Source organism: Taeniopygia guttata, chromosome 23 (genome assembly GCF_048771995.1).
Source record: "Taeniopygia guttata chromosome 23, bTaeGut7.mat, whole genome shotgun sequence".
Taxonomy (NCBI): domain Eukaryota; kingdom Metazoa; phylum Chordata; class Aves; order Passeriformes; family Estrildidae; genus Taeniopygia; species Taeniopygia guttata.
The window spans coordinates 4153840-4167333 of NC_133048.1; the positions used below are offsets into that span (position 1 = coordinate 4153840).

General features: G+C 52.5%; 2 protein-coding genes and 1 non-coding gene across 15 annotated transcripts in view; all 3 read left to right on the forward strand.

The window, feature by feature from the left end:
• PHACTR4 (phosphatase and actin regulator 4) overlaps positions 1-3592 on the forward strand; it is a 57393-nt gene extending 53801 nt beyond the window's left edge. For 8 of the 9 annotated variants that reach the window (XM_030290447.4, XM_030290441.4, XM_030290443.4 and 5 more), the window contains 3 exons: positions 655-792; positions 1671-1747; positions 2322-3592. In XM_030290447.4, coding sequence (XP_030146307.4) covers positions 655-792; positions 1671-1747; positions 2322-2337 — 231 coding nt within the window. In that variant the 3' untranslated portion in view covers positions 2338-3592. Of the gene's footprint in view, positions 1-654; positions 793-1670; positions 1748-2321 lie in introns of those variants that run through there. The other variant, XM_072917846.1, reaches the window with a different exon arrangement.
• Positions 3593-3832: 240 nt separating this feature from the next.
• On the forward strand, positions 3833-13004 carry RCC1 (regulator of chromosome condensation 1). Of its 5 annotated transcripts, XM_072917817.1 has the most exons (15): positions 3833-3911; positions 4120-4163; positions 4575-4616; positions 4943-4984; positions 6390-6445; positions 7296-7373; positions 7548-7625; positions 7725-7912; positions 8465-8644; positions 8728-8824; positions 9726-9848; positions 10042-10197; positions 10515-10634; positions 11045-11197; positions 11675-13000. In XM_072917817.1, the coding sequence occupies exons 6-15, from the start codon at positions 7304-7306 to the stop codon at positions 11848-11850; spliced, it is 1341 nt and encodes a 446-aa protein (XP_072773918.1). In that variant the 5' UTR covers positions 3833-3911; positions 4120-4163; positions 4575-4616; positions 4943-4984; positions 6390-6445; positions 7296-7303; the 3' UTR covers positions 11851-13000.
• Positions 4229-4433, forward strand: LOC115498299 (small nucleolar RNA SNORA73 family). The gene has a single exon (XR_003963715.1). It is a non-coding gene; the product is annotated as a small nucleolar RNA SNORA73 family (small nucleolar RNA).
• Positions 13005-13494: the final 490 nt, after the last annotated feature.

The window sequence follows — 13494 nt, forward strand, 5'->3', positions numbered from 1 at the left end:
GTGACTTTGGAATGTGGACTGTCACCCACCGTGAACCCTTGGCACCAGGGCTGTTTTTGTCAGTGACAGATCTGACCTGGCCGCAAGTGTAACAAGCGAGATGAGAACTGAATTTGGCACCTGATACTTTTAAGGTTTTCTGGCCTGGCTGCTTTAACACAGTGTTTTAGCAGCCACCACTTGACATCAGGCTCCCTAAAATCCATTTCTAAAGGAACAGCACTGTGGGAGCTCAGCAGAGTAACAGCTGCTTTTAGCTGTTACATCCAGGTTACTTGTGATTGTTGCTCATGGCTGGGAAGAGCTTCCCCAAGGCCTGTGGGTGTGAAGTGTGAGTGCTGCCATTGCTGAAGCTGTGTTTAGGGGCGTCATGCAGGGCTCACCCTTGTAGCAGCTGATCCCACACCCCTCAGTGTCTTTCTTCATGACAGCATGGCCCAGGTTCTGCCCTAGCCTGGTTTTGTGATCCCAGTGAGAGTATCCAGTCTGTAAGAAGTTTACCTATTCCCTTGCAGGCTGCACGCAGGATCTGGTAGTGTCCGTGCTTAAGGCACAGTGAGGGAACTAGTTTTAGTTTTGCTTGGGGTGCTTAGTCCTGGATCTGCTTTGTGGACAAGGCTCAGACTAACCTCCTTTGTTTTTCCTGGTGTTCAGCTTAGCCAAAGGCCTACAGTGGCAGAGCTGCAGGCCAGGAAGATCCTGAGGTTTAATGAATATGTGGAAGTAACAGATGCCCAAGACTATGACCGGCGAGCAGATAAGCCGTGGACAAAGCTGACACCAGCTGACAAGGTAACTGAGTGTCCTGTCCCCAGATGGGAAGAGGAGCCAGACCAGGGTGACCCACACAAATGGGTGTGAGCCAAGGAGATTTGCTCTGTTCCTCTGGCTTCACCTCCTCATCTTTCCCTCTGCCACCCCACCTGTGTGCCTTCACTTGCATGTGCTGCCCCAGGTCTGCTTCCTGCTGCCTCATGGCAAGGTGGAGCCCTGGTGGGCACAGTCTGAAAGCCTGTATGGCTTCTGCCTCAGCTTCTGAGTGATGTAAGAATCATAATATCATGGAATCGTTAAGGTTGGAAAAACCTTTGAAGATGATGGAGTCCAGCTGTTTACCCAGCACCATCATGTTCAGCAGTAAAATCATGTCCCCAGGTGCCCCATCTGCACATTTTTGAACAGTTCCTGGGATGGTGATTCTACTACAGCCCTTTCTATGAAGACATTTTTCCTTGTATCTCATCTAAACTTCCTCTGGCTCAACCTGAGGCAGTTTCCCTTTGTTCTGTCACTTGTTACCTGGGAGAAGCGACCAACCCTCAGCTGTCTTGACCCTCCTGTCAGGGACTTGTAGAGAGTGAGAAGATCCTCCCTGCACCTTCTTTTCTGTAGGCTCAGCTCCCCACCTCACCCAGCTGCTCTTGGTGCTTCGGACCCTTCCCCAGCCCCATTCTTTTTTCTCGACACAGCAGGGATACTGAGTATTGGTTATAGAGTGCAGCTCCCTGCAGGCTCAAGAAGCTGGCAGGGAACATCTGTCCTTGGGGACTGCCCAGACTCATCGAGGAGGGGCAGATTAAATTCAGCTTGGTCTTAATGGACTGTGAAAGCTGGGGTGGCTGCTGGAATCTGAGCCCTTTCCTTTCAAAAAAATCTCCCTCTCTGTGCAGGCAGCCATCAGGAAGGAGCTGAATGAGTTTAAGAGCTGTGAAATGGAAGTGCATGAGGAGAGCAAGCAGTTCACGAGGTGAGAATGCATTAATATAAAGAGTTTTGGTCTTGTTAGACCTGTCAGAGCTGTGCTGCAAGGACAATGCTCAGTGGCAAAACACTACAACCTTAGAAAAATTATTTGTGCAGCAGTTGGAGATTGAATGTCCTTTTCTGTCCCCGTCCTGGGGAGTGACTGGAGTAGCAGCAGACACAAAGTGGGCTGTTTTTCCTTAAACTGGGGCTTCCATCTTGCCGGCTCAGTGACCAGTGTCTAGTTTGAGGTGTATCTGAAGCTGCAGATGGAGTGAGCTTTTCTGGGGCTAGAGATGTGCAGCCACAGCCACAAAACAACTTGCTAATGAGTTACCTTGGGTGTAATCTGTGTAGTCAGGTCTGGATCGTGGCCTAAATGATTCCTTTCCTTCCAGCTCTGTGTGGCAAAGTTGAGTGCAGAGCACAGGAGGTGAAATTATCTGATGTTCACAGCTTCCCTGAGGGCTGAGAGTTCTGAGATAATTCAATTCATTCTCTTTGGCTATCTATAGTGCCCAAGTAACCATTTAACCTGAGTTCCAAGGATAACACTCAGATTTTTTCCTTGCTTTCAGATACCATCGACCATAATATTCCAAGGAGGGAGCAAGAAACCTGGGAGGGCTGAAAGTTCTCTGCATCCCCCCTCTGAGGCAATACAGTGAGGGTGGAACCTCAGCTCTTCCAAGATTTGCCTTCCAAACATATCCAGAAAAGGGCTTTTGGCCAGGGAAGGGGAATCCTGTCTGAATGTAGCATTTCACTGGAGCAAACACATCTCTCATGCCGTCAGGCTGGAAATGACACTATACCTCACGTGGCTCAGCAATATGACTCTGCCAGGAGACGGTGCCCAGGGGAACGACCCCTTCCTTCCCAAGCTGTACAGACTTGTCTCGGGGAGAGCAATTCCTCATTTCCTCCTCCTTTCTGTGAGGAAGGGAGATTAAAAACAAAGGCAGCTCTAAGATTGGGAAGCTGAGGAAGGCATGTGCTCAGAAGCATGTATGTGTATATTAGCTGTGTACAGAGAACCCTGGCAGACGGCTGACATGGCACTCGGTATTTTTTGTGAGTTTTTCTTTTTTGTCAAGTCGTTAATGCCCTGAATCACTACTGACCAACGGTTTGTTGTCCTGGAAGGGAATTGTATAGATATGAACATATGCTGCATCTTTTTGTTAAAAAAAAAAAAAAACAAGGAAAAAAAAAAAAAAAGTGTAAATGCTCTGCACTCTCACACTTGCTCTGATCTTAATAACAGATCCGGAGATATTTAGGCTTGTTTAACAAATTACAGAACCAGGAACAATGACTGTTGCCTTTTAAAAACTTTTTAATTAGGGGAAACTGTGAGAGTAGTCAGTCCTTTTTTTGTGGCTTTCTCTCAAATGTTTTTTACTCTCCCAAATCAGGGTTGAAGCTTGCCTTTTTCTCATTTTTTTACAGCTAAACCTACTGGAAATTTGATCGTTTCACTGTGTGGGTCAAAAGGAGGGGAAGAATAGGTTTAAAAAGTGACCTTAAAAAGATGGTATTTCTCTTCTGAGAGAAAAATTCTTCCTCAATGTGGGCTGAAAAAAAAAGATCCGGTAGGGCCCCTGGTGTGTTATGCACAAAACTAAACTATCGGTGAGATGTCACTTGTGTGGGAGGGCGGGCGGGAGAGAAGAACTCTGCCTTGTTCACCGACCAGTGTGGCAACACGCCGGCTATGGCCCAGCAGCCGCTGGGGGCTCTTCCCTCACAGCATCCCCTGTACAGCCGCCATTACATTGTATATCAGTCTCCGCAACAACAGATTTTAATTATTAAATAAAAGTATTTTAGAATTCTTTTTCTTAAACCCTGCTTGTGCGGCCGTGTCTTTTCAGCTGATCTCAGCAGGAGCCTGACCGGGGTTCCTGAGGGGGAGGCGGGCGGGTCCGTCATGGCGGCGCTTCCGCTCAGGCTTTTCGCGCCCTTCCGACTGCGCATGCGCCAACCGCCCTGCCGGCCACTGCGCAGGCGCGGCTGGCCCTGCCGCATATGCCCATATACGGTTTGTTCCCGCCCCTCGCGCGGAGTGCGCATGCGTGGGTTTCGGCCCCGCCCCCGCGCACTATAAAAGGCGCCACGCGGCGCTGCTCGTCCTCTTTCACCGTGGGAAGCGTTGCGGGAAGCAGGTGAGGTTCTGCTTAATTTTACCCCTTTTGCCGTTTTTACCCTTTAAATCCCTTGTCTTGCTGTGGCGTGAGGTCGTGCTGGCCGCGCTGGCAGTGGATGCCCGCTCCATCCTGGTTTTAATGCGAAATTACGCTGTGAGTTACACGTGGCTGCGGGTGCTGCGGCGCCACCTCAGCCGTCCCTCACGGCCATTTTATTTTCCTACAGGTTTCAAAGACTCTTCAAGCTTGGTTTGTGCGGCCCGCTGCAGCGTGAGTACCCATCCTTGCGGGGGCCTGGGGGGAGCAAGATGGTTATAAAAGTTAAAAGTTAAGGTCCGACGTGGATATCCGGAGAAGTCGCTCTCTCTCGGCTCTGTCCGTGTGGCGCACGGGAGCGCAGGCCCTCGGGCCCGTGACGTACAGTCCCTTTCCACGACGTTGGAGAGCAAGCCGGGCCCCGAGCCTGCAGCCTGCATATTCCTACTGCTTCTCTGAGCCCTTGGGCCGTGACAGAGGAGACAAACCATGCAGGAAACACTTGTTAAAAATGGGTTAGAAGCTGTTCATAATACACTGACACGCGGGGTGGGAGGGGGAACACATGCGGAGCTGGGAGGGAGAAACAGAAAAACAGAAGCACCTGAGCAAATTATTAAAGCACCTTTTTTTTATTATTTCCAGTGCCAGAATCGGAAAAGTTGGAGTAAAACATGGTTTTTGAAGGTAATTGCGTTTAAAATGTAATATTGTGTGTAGTTGCAAGGATGTTTCTAAAAAAATGGGACAGTAATAAAATCTTAATCCGGTAGTAATGTCAGTTCAGATCGCAGGCTTCTAGCTTCGACGATTGTGTTCGATTTTGGATGGATGGGGAAAATAAATTCCTGAGTCTTAAAGGGGAAAAAAAAAGCCATCATGAATCTTGGCAGACAGGGGAAAAGATTGCAAGAGATAAACTTGTGTACTAAACCTAAAAAACTATCCCTGTATTGTGGGACACGAGGAAGAAGCAGGAAAAAAACCCCTCTATTTTTCCTATAATATTGCAGAAACTGCTGGGGCGAAGTAACAGAAAAATCCGTGGAAGAGGGGTGAGTATATTAAAGAGTGCCCAAATGAGGTGGTTGCCCGAGTCCTGTTAGTGCACTATGTGTGACTAAAACGTAGCCACAGAAAACAAAACGCGGTGGAACCAAGGATGTGTAAATCCAGTGGTTTTACAAAACACATGCTTGGAGCACGGAAAAAGACGTGTGGCCCTGGCCCCTTGGTGGGACACGCAGTTCCTGGATTTTGTGGATCAGGGCCTGGAGGTGCACGAGATATGGGTAAGCTGCACGGGAAGGAGGGACAATCCACGGCTGAGGGGTTGGCTGGTCAGCAAAGAGCTGCTTTTGTGATGCTTAAAACTGGGGAGGGGGAGCTGGGGGCATCATACGGGTTAAGGAGATACTGCGTGTGCACTCCTGCGGGCTACACTTGCAACCTTCCCGTTGATTCCGACCTTGTGGGGCCACGATGTTAACAGGGAAGGTGACGGTGAAAGTGGGTGGGGTGTATATAGGGCGTGAGTGCAAGCAGTTTGTCCTTGATTTGTAAATCTGTACCTGTCTACAGTAGACAACACAATAAACTGAATTTAGCTTTGGCTTGCTGTGTGTTTTTGGTGAATGATCTGAATATTAATGAAACTTCGTGCTTGGGGTGGTGCCTCTTGTGTGGAAATATAATTCCTGTTTGCTGCTGACCAATCTCGATGTAAATGATGCAGAAATTCTCTGTGGCACTCTTTAGGCTGGACTGGGAGCAGATTCTTAAATCCAGATTTAGATTATTTCAGGGCAGAAAACGCTTCATATTTAGGGTTGATGGCGACTGTTACCCCGGGGTATAGCTTGTGGGAGGGAAGCAGGGCGGGTTTTCCCTTCTTAAAAAGGGGAGTGTGCTGACGGGTGGGTTTGGGGGAAGTGCTGGTGTGGGGTGGGTGGAAATGGGCATCAGTAGTTGGCCGAATGTGCTGTCCTTGGCTGCGCAGTCTCCCGGGAAAGGATCAGGGGTTGGCTGTGTATCTGCTCATCAAAGCTCCACATGGGCCTGGGATAAATCGGTGGTGATGCCTCGAAGCTTTTCCGGTCATGGGCTGTGGGTGACCCTGGGATCACTGTCGATAAGCAGATGAGGCTGGTGTACCAGCCAAGATGTTAATTAGAAACATCATTTTATTAGTAAAGGCTATTACGGCCAAATGCAGGCCTCTGGACTGGAACAGCAGAATTAGTTGAATAAGGGTAATCACATTGGATGAAGGGAAAACATTAAAGTTCACTGTCTTCCTGTTAGCATGAGAAGTTTGGTCTAGTTCCTGTTCCAAGAGTAAAAGTGTATTTTCCACTTATTGCAGCAGTAGGTTGCTGGAAAAGATGGTAGCTCAGACTTGCTGGATTTCAATACTCTCTTATCGTTGTTCTGCGCGTTTAATTACTGTTTTTTTTGCAGCAGCTCTGTTCCATCACGGCTGGCTGCGGCCTCGGAGGCTGGAGGCATCTCTGTAGGTTAGGAGCAGGATGAGTTACGGATTTATTGTCCGTATGGCCGACCGCGAGCCCTGCCTCGTGCTGCGTGTCCCTCTGTCTTTCTGTCCCCTTGTCCTGTCCTGCTGTCGTCATCCCATGCCCGTGTCTCGCCCGTGTTTCTGTCCTGTCCTCCTGTCTGTCCCCGTGTCCCGATCCCGTCTTCCCGTGTCCCCGTCCGTCCCGTGCCGCCGCTGCGGGGCCGCCAGGGGGCGCAGCGCGGCGCGGGGCGGGCGCGCAGGCGCAGAGCGGAGCGCGGCGGCCCGGCGGACGGTGAGGGAGCGCGGCGGGGCCGGGCCGGGAGCGCGGCGGGCGGGACCGGGCCGGGACCGGCATGGGGGCAAAGCCGCGGCCGCCGAGGGACCGGCGGGCCCCTGGCCGGCCTGGGCGCAGCCGAGCGGCCGGCAGGAACGGCCGCAGGCGGCGGGGGACGCGGCCGGCGCTGGCCGGGGCCTGCGCAGCCCCACGTGAGGCGGCGCCGCGGGGAATTCGAACGGCGGGAAGGGGACGGGGCTGAGCAGGCAGACACGGCTCCGATCCTTTCCTTTCCCCCCTTTCCCTTTCTCCCCTTTCCCTTTCTCCTTTCTTTTACCTTCCGTCTCTCCGCGCCTGCCTGGACCTGAAATCTGGTTCGCTTCTGCATGAAGTATGGATAAAATACACAAGGGAAAACTTTCTGTTTTCCCAGAGCAGGAGAAGGGATCAGTGTTCAAATCTCAACTCACTCACCAGTCCCTCAGGTGGTTTTTTAGGGTGTGAGAGGACACCCCAAAGAGTGAACAGCCCGGTTCACCAGATGGGTGGCTCCTTACAGGCTCTTTTTGGCATTTAGATTCCAGGATGCCAGGAAGACGCAGTGTGAAGATCCTGGTACCAGAAGGAGAGTCTACTGAGATGAAAAAGGTTAAAGGTAAGAAAAATCACTTGGAATTTTCCTTCTACTTTGCCAGGGGTGATTTTTACTAGCAAACTTCCACATATTCGTTCTCCTTGCACCCCACAGTCAGCCACCCATCACATTGCTCACAGCCTGGGCCAGTGCTGACACTGGGCCAGGGTAACGTTAGCTCTTTTTGGCATTTAGATTCCAAGATGCCAGCAAAACGCAGAATGAAGATCCTGGTACCAGAAGCAGAGTCTACGGAGAGGAAAAAGGTTAAAGGTAAGAAAAATCCCTTGGAATTTTCCTTCTACTTTGCCAGAGGTGATTTTTACCAGGAAACTTAAACTCCCATGTGTTCTTTCTCCTTGCACCCCACAGTCAGCCACCCATCACATTGCTCACAGCCTGGGCTGGTGCTGACACTGGGCCAGGGTAATGTCGGCCAGCTGGGTCTGGGTGAGGACATCATGGAGAGGAAGAAGCCAGCTCTGGTCACACTACCAGAGATGGTGGTGCAGGTGGAAGCTGGAGGGATGCACACGGTGTGCCTCAGCCAGACTGGAAAGGTAAGTGCAGTGAGTTCTGGGATGTGTTTGGGAGCAGGGGGTAGGAATCAGCCACTGCTCTGCCCACATCTTGTTCCAGCTCTAGGGGTGAGCATGGTCTCACATGGACCATAATTTTAGGGGGTCAAAAGGAGGACCTGAAAGGAGCCTGAGAGAATTGAGAGGGACTTAGCACAAGAGCATGGAGTGATAGGTGAATGGGGTATGGCTTCACACTGACAGGGAGTAGATGTGAGACACTGTCATTTAGATGCGATATTGGGAAGTTTTTCCCTGCAAAGGTGGTGGGGCTCAAGTACAGAGAAGCTGTGGCTGCCTCATCCCTGGAAGTGTTCCAAGCCAGGTTGGACAGGGTTCAAAGCAACCTAATCTAGTAGAAAATGTTCCTGCCCACGGCAGGGGGTGGACTGAAATGAGCTTTACCGTCCCTTCCAACCCAAACCATTCCATGATTCTGTAATAATTCAGCCTCGTGAGTCTCTGTCCACTGAGTTCATACTCAGCCTGTTGCCCCTCTGGGCTCCATCCTGAGCACTTGCTCCCAATCTGCAGATCTACACCTTTGGCTGCAACGATGAAGGTGCCCTGGGACGTGACACCTCGGCTGAAGGGTCTGAGTCCTCTCCAGGGCTGGTGGAGCTGCAGGAGAAGGTGGTGCAGGTGTCGGCGGGGGACAGCCACACTGCTGCGCTGACCGAGGACGGCAGGGTCTTTGTCTGGGGCTCCTTCCGGGTACGCCAATTCCTCAGGTGCTGGGAGCTCCACTGGTGGCTGCTGCTCCTGTGGCTCACCCCTGTGTCTCACCTTTCCCTCAGGATAACAATGGAGTGATTGGCTTGCTAGAGCCCATGAAGACAAGCTCCGTTCCTTTGCTGCTTGAGCTCGATGCGCCTGTCGTTAAAGTAGTTTCAGGTGAGCAGGAGTCGTTGTTGTGATGGTCCTAACAAACAGAAGAACACCATTTATTTAAGAAGGCTTCTCTCTATTTTAGCAGCATGTTGTATTTTTATACTCTCTCACAGAGTTAATGCCACAGAGTTATTTGGCCACAATAAATCAACATAATGTTCATTAGTGCAAGGTGGTCAACACCACTGTTTTCTGTCAAGATCTAACTGCAGGCCCCCTTGTTTGTCTTTTCTTCTCCTCCATTTCCATGCTTATGGCCTTGGTAGAACTCCTTTCAGGGGCAAAGGCAACTCTTACCAGCCTCTCTTCTTCAAATAACTCTTTCTGACTCACAGATCAGCTGTGAACCTCTTCCACAAGCAGGGCCCTGGGGTGTGCAGGATCAGGCAGGTACATGAGGTTGTCACAACCCTTGAGGAATGTTTATGACCTTTTCCTCTCTCTTGGCTTGTTCGGAGCCTGATATAAGGGTGTACTTGCTGATCTCTGACTCTCCAGAGAACAGACCTTTTAGCCCAAACAGATTCACATATTGAGTTAATATTTGACCAGTCTGATGTAGAATGCCTTCCAAGAGTGGCCTGAACTGTGACCCTGTGGGGCCAGAGCACTTGCTCTTTAATGAGGCCTGGGGAAGCTGAGCACAGCAGCCAGGGAGCTTGTCCTGGGCCCAGGGGAAGTTGGGGCACACCTGTATCCTTACCACCTTCCCAAAAAAACTGCTTTGAATTCCTGGGATCAGGAAGAGGGACATCCTGGAGTTTTAGGTGGTGGCAAAATTGGTGTTGAGGTATCAAGTGCAAGAAACTCCATAAGCTGGGACAACTGGGGTTTACCTGTGGGATCTCAGCCCCCAGGACTTGCTGAAGACTTCTCCGTAACTTCTCTTTCCTTCCTGTCCCAGGAAATGATCACTTGGTGATGCTGACAGTGGATGGCGACCTGTTCACATGTGGCTGTGGAGAACAGGGCCAGCTGGGCAGAGTGCCAGCACTCTTTGCCAGCCGAGGAGGACGGAGAGGACTGCGTGAGTGGATTTAGTTCTCAGAGGTGCAACATTTAGCTTCTGCTCTGCCCTTTGCAGAGGAACAAAGGGACCCAGGCCCTGATGCTCAAGGGCTTATGTGTAATGAGTGGCATAAATGCAGTGAGCCAGATCCTTAGACGCAGGGAGGGTGTAAATCCTCAGTCCTTGTATGACACCTTGTCTCCTGCCCCAGAGCGGATGCTGGTCCCCCAGCTTGTTCCTGTCAGAGGCAAAGGGAGAAGAAGCAAAATGCGCTTCCAGGACGCTTTCTGCGGGGCGTATTTCACCTTCGCCGTCACCCATGAGGGGCACATCTATGGATTTGGCCTCTCCAACTACCACCAGCTGGGTGAGCTTCACCTGTGTCCCTCCAGATCTCCTTCCAGTCTACTGCTGCCCTGGCCTGGTGGGGGAAGCTGCTAGGTGCCCCAAAATCTAAACACACTGGATGCACCAGGGCTGGAAATGGGGGTGGGGGTCACCCTGCATAGCTCTGGATTTAGGTCCCAGCCCATGTGCCCACTGGGTTTGAGCGAAAATTAGATGTTGGGGCTGGGCAGCTGTATTGGTCTCCGGCAGGATGAGCCGCAGCGTGGATGGCTCAGTGCCGGAGCTGTCCATGACCATGGACCTGATCCATCTGGGTTTGTGCGTCCCACCCTGCAGGGACCCAGGACACTGAGCCCTGCTTCTCCCCACGGAACCTCACGTGCTTCAAGAACTCCACCAAGTCTTGGGTTGGGTTCTCTGGTGGGCAGCACCACACAGTCTGTGTCGACTCTGAGGGTGAGTGACACTGTGACGGGTGGTCTGGGAGTCACACAGCAGGGTGGGGGGATCCCATGGCCCTCCACATGGCCAAGGGGCTGTTGGGATGATGGTGATGTGCTAGAGCCCTCCAGGCTCTCAGTGTTCAAGGAAGCAAGGCTGGTGTGAGATTGCAGCAAAGGGAAGCTAACAACAGGAGCCTGGACTCAATTGTGAACTCTGCTCTTGCACCTCTCCACCTTACTGATTTTGGAGAGCTGAAGGGTCTCTATCCCACCCTGCCCCTTCTGGATGGGTCTCAGGGTGTAGTATGGAGGAGTGATGTTCCTTCAGGAGTCAGACCTGGGGAAAGGTCCCAGTCTGCTTTGGCCCTGCTGCAGCTTCTGCCCCCCTTATGTCTTCTCTCCTGTGTATCTGCTGTGCTCCAGGTAAAGCCTACAGCCTGGGCAGGGCAGAGTATGGCCGGCTGGGCCTTGGGACAGGAGCAGAGGAGAAGAGTACCCCTACAGTGATCCCGGAGCTCCCTAGGATCATCTCGGTGGCCTGCGGAGCGTCAGTGGGTTATGCTGTCAGCAGTGATGGTGAGTGGCAGGGTTTGGGAGCCCTGCCTTCTGTACTTTCCTCATCCCTCCATCAGCACACACTGCCAGCTGCACTGGGACTGGAGCCAGGTCCTGGTGCCCATAACTTGGGGGCAGCTGGGCACTGCCTGCTCAGATGTGTTTGTGGCAGCAGCGTTGGTCATGCGCTGCTGACCGGGTGCGGGTTGTTAGCCTGGCAGTCTCTTCTCTGACTCTGCTGATGCCAGATCTCTGTGCTCTGGTGCTGCAGCTGCCTGTGTGCAGTGTCTGCAGGAAGGAAGGTTTGGAGTGGGCTGTGGGTTTAGTTTGCTCCCCCAAAAGGAATAAAAGTTCCTTGGCTCTGTGATGTTTGAGTTGCATGTGCTCCTCCTCTTCCTCCTGCTTGTGTTTTGAACTCCTAGACACAGTCTGGGTGTGAGGTCCCCTTCCCATTGTGCCACCCCTTGGAGCTCAAAGCTTGCTTCACCTCTGTTGCAGGACGAGCGTTTGCCTGGGGAATGGGCACTAACTACCAGCTGGGCACCGGGGAGGAGGATGATGTCTGGAGCCCCGTGGAGATGACAGGGAAGCAGCTGGAGAACCGGCAGGTGCTGGCCGTGTCCAGTGGTGGGCAGCACACGGTGCTGCTGGTCAGTGACAAGGAGCAGAGCTGATGAAGCGACGCCACAGCCGGGCCCAGTGGGATCACAGCACCCCCAGACCCCCACAACGTCTGCCTGGGCTGGGGAACCGATGACTTGGGGAGGGCAGGAGGCTTTTGGAGCTTGGCCCAGCAGCGCCTGCGTGGCTGGAGCAGGGTGCCCATGGGTTCTCCCTGCAAGCGTTTGTCTGTTTTCCTGTGGTGTCCAGCGCTCTTGTCAGCTCCCTGGGTCAGCTTGGTCCTAAACAGATCCTGGTTGGATTTCCACTTCTTCTCATCTGTTTTTTTTTAACATTTCCGGGCCCAGCAAAGCTGAGGGTCTTCACTCTGCAATCAGGTTTGGGTATCAGTCTCCCTGAGGTCCCCATCTTCCCCACATCTGGATGCTCCTCCACCCCCTTCACCTCCCTGGTCTGGATTTGTCTGCTGTGACCCTTCCAAACCCATCTGAGCCTGTTCCAGGTGGATGTGAGTCCAGCAGGAATGTGCCCAGGAAGCTCTATCCTCTAATCCAGAGCTTGTGGCTGCTATGGGATGTTCTGCCCCGTGAGGGAGAGCGCTGCTGGATGATACCTAGCACACTGTAACTGCTGGAGGCTCCTGCCTCCCATCCCTCAGTCTGAAACCCCCCATCCCCGGCAGTGAGGCCAGCAGGTTCCCCACTCCCCGTGCCTGGAGCAGCCACCTCACCACTGCTTTTTGCAGTCCTGGGCACTCCCTCTTTGCCGTTGCCTTTGGAAACCCAACCAAACCCACCCCACGGGTGGGAGCGCTGTTACTTTAATTTTTTCCTCTTTCACTTGCTGAGGAAAGAGCTTCATTTGCTGTTAGGGCCTTGCTGAGCAGACACCCAGATCCCAGCTATGCGTGGAGTCACTGGAAACAACAGGACTCCTCCTCCTCGTTGTCTCCCTGATCCAACTGGTCTTGTTTCCTGTGCCCAGCCTGCTCCGTGCTCTCCTTATAGGTACCTTGAGTGAGGAGGGGTCCGCAAAGAGCTAAATTATAGCAATAGGAGTGGGGGGGGTGGGGTCTGGGATTATACAATGGTTCCGAAGGGGTTAGATTTTTTAAAAAAAGAAAATGTATTTTGGTTGATTAATCAAGGCAGAAAGGACAAAAAAAAGTCTTTTAGCATTTGGAATAAACTGAGTTTTGATAAACCCAGACTTTGCATGTGCTTTGGAGGGGTGGGCCGCCCTCCCGCGGGGACATTCCGGAGGGTGGCAGCGCTGTCCCGGTCCCTGCCGTGTCCGAGCGCTGGTGGCCGGCAGATGGCAGCCGGAGAACTGCTGCTGGCACCGGGACTGGGAGCACTGGGACGGCCGGAGGGGCTGGTCCCCGTCACCTCTGCCGCCCCTTCTTCGGTTCCTGCCCGTCTGATGGGTCACCCCTGCTGGTTTTGGGTCTTCAGGAGCTCAACCAAGCCCGTGGCACGGCTGGAAGGATCCTGGCTGTGCTGGAGCCCCAGCTTGCTGTTTACACTTAATTGTTTTGGGCAGCAGCAGGTTTCTTGATGAGCCTGGGCACTGAGAGCAGCTCTGCTTCTCCCATGTGGGATGAGCTTGGATTTAGAATCAGGGGTGGCCTCAATGGGTGCAGCTCTGTCTGGGGGGCTGGGAGCACCCACCTCCCATCGGGTGGGTTTGTTCTGGCA